The 6,006-nt window shown below is 48.0% G+C and overlaps 1 protein-coding gene across 1 annotated transcript; it reads right to left on the bottom strand.

The window, feature by feature from the left end:
* Positions 1-2,036: 2,036 nt before the first annotated feature.
* On the bottom strand, positions 2,037-5,080 carry A4GNT (alpha-1,4-N-acetylglucosaminyltransferase). The gene is made up of 3 exons (XM_010163848.1): positions 4,964-5,080; positions 3,751-4,200; positions 2,037-2,648 (listed from the first exon to the last, which is right to left on the bottom strand). The coding sequence occupies exons 1-3, from the start codon at positions 5,078-5,080 to the stop codon at positions 2,037-2,039; spliced, it is 1,179 nt and encodes a 392-aa protein (XP_010162150.1).
* Between the last annotated feature and the right edge of the window lie 926 nt (positions 5,081-6,006).

A 6,006-nucleotide genomic window follows, 5' to 3' on the forward strand; every position in this document is an offset into this window, starting at 1 on the left:
GCTCCTCCCCTGCATCCCCTCAGCCCAGGAAAACCAAAGTCACGGAGGAAAAGCAGCTCCCAATGCCACAGGCAGGCAAGACCTGCCGTGATGGAATGGGGAGCAAAGTTAAAGCAGCCTGGATGGCACTGGGGCATGAAACCCATCGTCCCGGGCTGAGCTATGAGGGCTTCACCCTGGGAAAGGGAATAGAAAAATACTCCCCCACGCCACGTGCCTGCTCTGACACCCACAGCACTTGCCTTGGCACCACCTGACCCTATAGTGGTGCAGCTGGAGTGACTACAGCAGTTACTGGGGGAAATGGGGACATGGGGCTGGAAGGAGTCTCAAGTCCTGTGTCGGGACACAGCATGAAGCACACATAGACCCTGCATGCAGAGAGTTTTCTTCTCCCAGAATTACAGTAGTTGGAAAAGACCTTGAAAATCATTGAGCACAACCATAAACCCAACATTACCAATTCCACCTCTAAACCATGTCCCTAAACACTTCATTAACCATCTTTTAAATCCCTCTAGGGATGAGGACTTCACCACTGCCCTGGGCAACCCCTGCCAATGCCTCAGAACACTTTCTGCAAAGAAATTCTTCCTCACATCCAATCTCAACTGCCCTTGGTGCAACTTGAGGCCATTTCCTCTTGTCCTGTCACTTGGTCCTTGGTTGAACAGACCCACCCCCACCTCTCTCCACCCTCCTTTCAGGGGGTTGGAGAGAGCCAGAAGGTCTCCCCTCAGCCTCCTTTTCTCCAGGATCAACAACCCCAGTTCCCTCAACTGCTCCTGGTAGGACTTGTTCTCCAGACCCTTCCCCAGCTTTGTCACCCGGTTAACCCTGCTGTGATTTCTAGCTGCTGATTGCAGTGTGCTCCTTAGCTGCTGTGTTTACAGAAGATAGCATTGTGCAGATGGCAAACATTCGATGACGGGTGACCGATCCAATCCACCCCCGCCTTTCTGCTCCCAAGCTAAAAACAGCTGCTCAGACAGACTCAGAACTGATATTTGCAAGCTGGGCTTCTTTTCAGAGGGTTGGATGGATTGTCATTACCCTGGGAAAAAAAAATAAATGCAAGGGGTTGTGTACTGGCTTCCAGCAGAAAAAAAGTCACTGGGTGCCCTGGGGTTAAATAGGGATTGTCACACAGCTGGACAAGGGTGACCAGAGCTGCTGCACCTCATTTCCAGGGTAGCTGAGCTCCATTTCTTTCAAAGGGATTTGGGAGCCCATGAGAGCCATCCCCATCCTTTCTTGGTGCCTCAGCATCTCCTCTCCAGGGGAAAGATGTGAATCTCTACAGCCAGAACTGACCTCAAAGGATGGGGCTTTGCAGTCCCTTCCTGGAAGGAGCCAAAGTAAAAGTGCAGGAGCACAAATATTTGACAAACAGGACTCATTTTCCAGGGGTGTGCAGGAGAAAGCAAGCTCAGAGGAGTGATGGTTTAGTAACCATTTTATTTTCACTTACATTGGTAAGGTCCCTCTCAAAAACGTAGGGTGTAAATTTTGTGTGAAAAAAACACAGACTAATGAAAAGACAGTGGAGTGTGCTGCTCTTCATTAGCAATCACTGTCACCCATCCCCTGCTAGGCATTCTGATTACACCTGCCTCAGAGGCTTCAGCCCAGTCCAAAGCCTGTTGTGTTCATTTGCAACATGGGTAGCTGCCAATAATGCAAAGAGGTGCAGAGATTAAATTCCTCCCAGGAGGCCACACGTCTCTTTAGGAACTTTTCCCTTGGAAAAGCTTACTAGTAAGGCCTGTAAATCTGTTTGATTCAGGAAGGTTTGGTTCATGAGCACCTATAAGGAAATAGAACTGAGGCAAAGTCCTTAGTGTCACTGGAGACTACGTCTGATGGATACCCACCACCATTCTGCACGTGCTCCTTAGCATCCCAAGGGAGCAGGGATGGTGGTTATGAAAAGGTCTTTCTTTCTGCTACAAAGCCAGCTACTGACACCAGTGGTAACTGTGTTCTGGCCCCAGGACAGGGAGGACTGGAAGGATCACCCTCCTCCTTACACCATGTCATGCAGCATCCTCTGAGTGTGTGAAATCCCTCAGCTTCGCATTTTGGATCAGTTCCTTGTACGTGGTGGGGCAGTAGGCTTTGTAGAGGTTTTCAGCTAGTGTGTTGCTACCTGCAACCACGGATTTCCGGTTATGGTTCATGAAGTTCCACAAGTGCAGCGCATAAGAGTGGTTGAAATTGGGGCTTTTGTCCCACACCTGGTAGTACCGGCCCCATGCTGGGTATGGTATGGGGTAGAAACGCTGGGGATTGAGGAAGGAGATGTTCTGGCAGCTGTGGTCCTCGGTGCCTTTGAAATCTGTGAGATTGCAGATGGCTTTGAGCATCCTTGTCATTAAAAAGGGCCCCTGGTTCCCCCAGAGGTTCCCATTGTACTTGAGAACAAAGTTCTCCATGCAGTCCCAAATAAATTTGTGGTGAGCAGGGAAGCCAAAGATCCCATTGCTGGAGAACTGTGACTTCTGCGCTGCTAGGAAGCTTTCCTCAGGGATGGGCCTGATGGAGATGACATCTGTGTCCATGTAGATGCCCCCATACTTCCAAATGAGCGCCAGTCTGCTGGCATCAGAGCTGACGTGGACCCAGTTCTTTTCCTGCTCTGGGATTACCTGGAGAGTTGGAAAGGTGAGACAGTGATGCCACCAGCAAGAATGGACCATATGAATCCACTGGGTGGAAATGGCACCATAAAACTGCACCTGCACACCTGCAAGTGTCAGTGGCCTCCTTTTCTTCCTCCAGTTACTGCACTTTATTGGAATAAGATAAGGGGGTGGTGCAGAGCAGTGCTTTGTTAGGATAAATACATGCAGGAACATTTCACAAGTGTTTTGATGTTACAAATGTCAAATCAATGGTACCATGAATCATTGCCTGCTATTTCAGTGGGACACAACCCACTTAACACGCTCCCCAAACACTCCCAGCTCTTTGCAACATGCTGGAGGGTTTTCAATGGCACTATTTGGAGTCATTTTTTCTTAGGAAAAGGATGAGTTGGGAGGAATCACAGAATTACAGTGGTTGGAAAAGACCTTTAAGATCATCGAGTCCAACCATGAACCCAACACTACTAATTCCACCTCTAAGCCATGTCCCTAAGCACCTCGTTTGCCTGTCTTTTAAATCCCTCTAGGGAAGGTGACTCCACCACCTCCCTGGGCAGCCTGTTCCAATGCTTGACTGCCCTTTGGGTGAAGAAGTAAAAAGCTACTTGCAAGCAGTTTGCCAGGAACTTATTTCCAGGGTGGAGCTTACAAGATCCCACCTTGGTTTTGCACATTGCTATTATAAAAACTAAAATCTCTCCCGCATCTTATCTACTCTGGGCTCTGTCAGTGTGTGGCAGAGTTAACAAGCACTCAGATGACTTGGGCAATACATTATGTTCAACCAGCTTCTGTTGAGAAAGATTATTAAGCGATGTTTTATCAAAACACACATGCAATCTATTTTTACCAATATTTCGTTTGCCAAAAAAATCTGATTCTCCAGATAGCGGGGAAAATGCTGATAATGTGTTCAATAAACAGATAGATGAACACACTGCAAAACATGGCAAAAATGAAACCATTCTGAACCAAAAAAAGAAATTTACTAATTTCACATAGCCAGTCCTGCGTTCCCCCATTCATTTTAAGCCTACTTAAGATCATTTTTTTCCTCCTATTTGTAAGGATTTTCCTATTTTCCCCTTATTATAATGCTCACCTGGTTGTACCATTGGAGCAGAGGGGTCTCCTGGAAGACAGTTTCCATCTGGAGAGGAAAAATGAAGACATTCTTTATAGAAGAGAGAAGCGAGAAGGCTGCATAGCTGGAGTTCAAGTCCAATGCTGTGTCGTTCGTAAGTCCTTTCATGAAAAGGATGATGGGCCGGTCCTGGTAAATCCTGGCAGCAGACTCCACGGAACAGGACACCAGTGGAGTTGGCTCCAGGCGCTCTGTCGTCTCCAGGAAGATGATGCTTTTGCCAAGGTTCAAGACTTGCTCAGGTGTCAGGAACTGCTTGGACATAGGCATGTAGGAGAAGAAGCAGCTGGACAGCAAGGAGATCTCGTACAAAATGCCAGAGACAAAGAAGAAGCAGAGGCATATCTGGATTTTCTTCAACATTCTTGCTTTCCTTGGGCTTTTGGAGTCATGCCTGGGACATGGATGCTGAGAAGAGACAAGGAACAGCAAAAATATATGCCAGCTTTATTACTTATCAGGACTGGGAAATGGTAGGACATGGCTTTGGACAGTGTAGCATGAAGGCAATTGGGTGAAGCTCATGCCTTTCCCTCAGGACAAGCCTGGCAAGATGTCTCACAGTGCAGAGTGCTCTGCCGTGGAAGGTGAAGTGCTGGGGTCTCACCTCCTCATCCACAGCCAAGCATGGGGGACCAGGAGAGGTCTTGGAGAAGGGACCCACACTTATGTTTCATGGCACAGCTATGCAGTCATTGGATTGGCGGAGAGGGAAGGACCAAGGGGGAGAGCAGGGAGAGCAAGGTGAGAAGGATCACCTCGCCCCATGCCAAGGCAGAGACCCCCAAGCCCATCCCTGGGGCAGGCTGGTGTAGCAAACTGTTCCCAAGCACTGCGGCATCATGCCAATATGTCCTTATCCACAAGCAGGAGGTGCCCAGGGGATCTGAGGAGCAAACTTGTGCCAGTGGAATTAGGTGTCCAAGGGGGCTGTGAGTCCTAGTGAGGGAAAGGTCGTGATTACAGTTTGGGATGTGCCAGCCAAAGCTAAATCATTAGCATGTAGGCACCCAAGTCTTTTCCCCAGTTTTCCATTTCTGCCCATACTTCAGCGCCAAAAGTTTTGAGGGACTCAGGTCCTGCAGGGATAGGGGCTGCAGAAGGACCAGAGAGAGACAGATATAAGGACAGAAAATGGATAGTTTTGTACAAATGAAGAATTAGGACCTACCTGGATTATAGTTCTGACAAATCCACATTTCCAGCTTGTTTGTTTGCCATCATGGTGGCAATCAGGCTCCCTTAAAGCCCAGCTCCCTGGTGAAGACACCCAAACTGTCTGGAGCATGCAGAAGGATTTCTGAAGGCAGGAGACTGATGCACGGAGGAAAACTGTCTCTGCTGTGGCCTGAATCTCAGTCCCAGAAATGGTTTGGGGCCAATGCAACCCACCTAAAAGGAAAAAGAAGAGACAGGTTTTAGGTGAGACCCATCTGGTGTGTACATCAGCCCAGCCCACCTCCTCATTCCTGGTGTCACCACGACAAGATCCTGTACAGCACCAGGGAGTTCCTGCTGGTGAGAACCAGTATTGAATCTTATCTGCACCGTACTGTTTGACAGGCCTGTGACGCAAGGAAAGTCCCTCTTGAAATGCCACCTGATTGCATCTGAGCAACCCCATTTGCTCTGCAGATACCACAAGTCCAACGGAGGGGAGACACTTTGAATGACAACCCAACATCCAAGTGACCCCTGGAAGTGTTTCAAGCTTGATTCATTAAAGGGAATGGGAGGAAACATGGTTCTGTGTACTTCTTTAATTAATGAGACTCATTACCATGTCACCCAACCAGAATATAGATAAGTCCACAGTGTAGCAAACCCTGTGGAAACTCCCCTGCAAGTGCTGAGCACGTGCTTGAAGCTGCGGAAGCTCCTGATCCATTCCTCAGAGCTAGATCTCATCAAATTAAATATTAAAGCAATGACTGATGCCATAAGCACAGCTTCTCACAATGCATAGTGAATTTTGTTGGGTTTTTTTGCCGTTGCAGAGATTTTCTCATTACACCTTGGGTTCCCACAACAGCATGGGAGAAGATGCCAGGGGTGAAGTGGGTGACAGTGCTACAGCCACCAGGAACCAATGTGGCTGTGGGTACAATCTGCTAGACAAAGCCAGCAGGTTTGCAGCCTGCAGAGGATGCAATGCTTTATTGTTTATTATTATTATATTATATTATTATTAGAATTATAGAATCATAGAATGTT

The sequence above is a fragment of the Antrostomus carolinensis genome, unplaced genomic scaffold, assembly GCF_000700745.2.
Source record: "Antrostomus carolinensis isolate BGI_N321 unplaced genomic scaffold, ASM70074v2 scaffold49832, whole genome shotgun sequence".
In the NCBI taxonomy this organism is placed as follows: domain Eukaryota; kingdom Metazoa; phylum Chordata; class Aves; order Caprimulgiformes; family Caprimulgidae; genus Antrostomus; species Antrostomus carolinensis.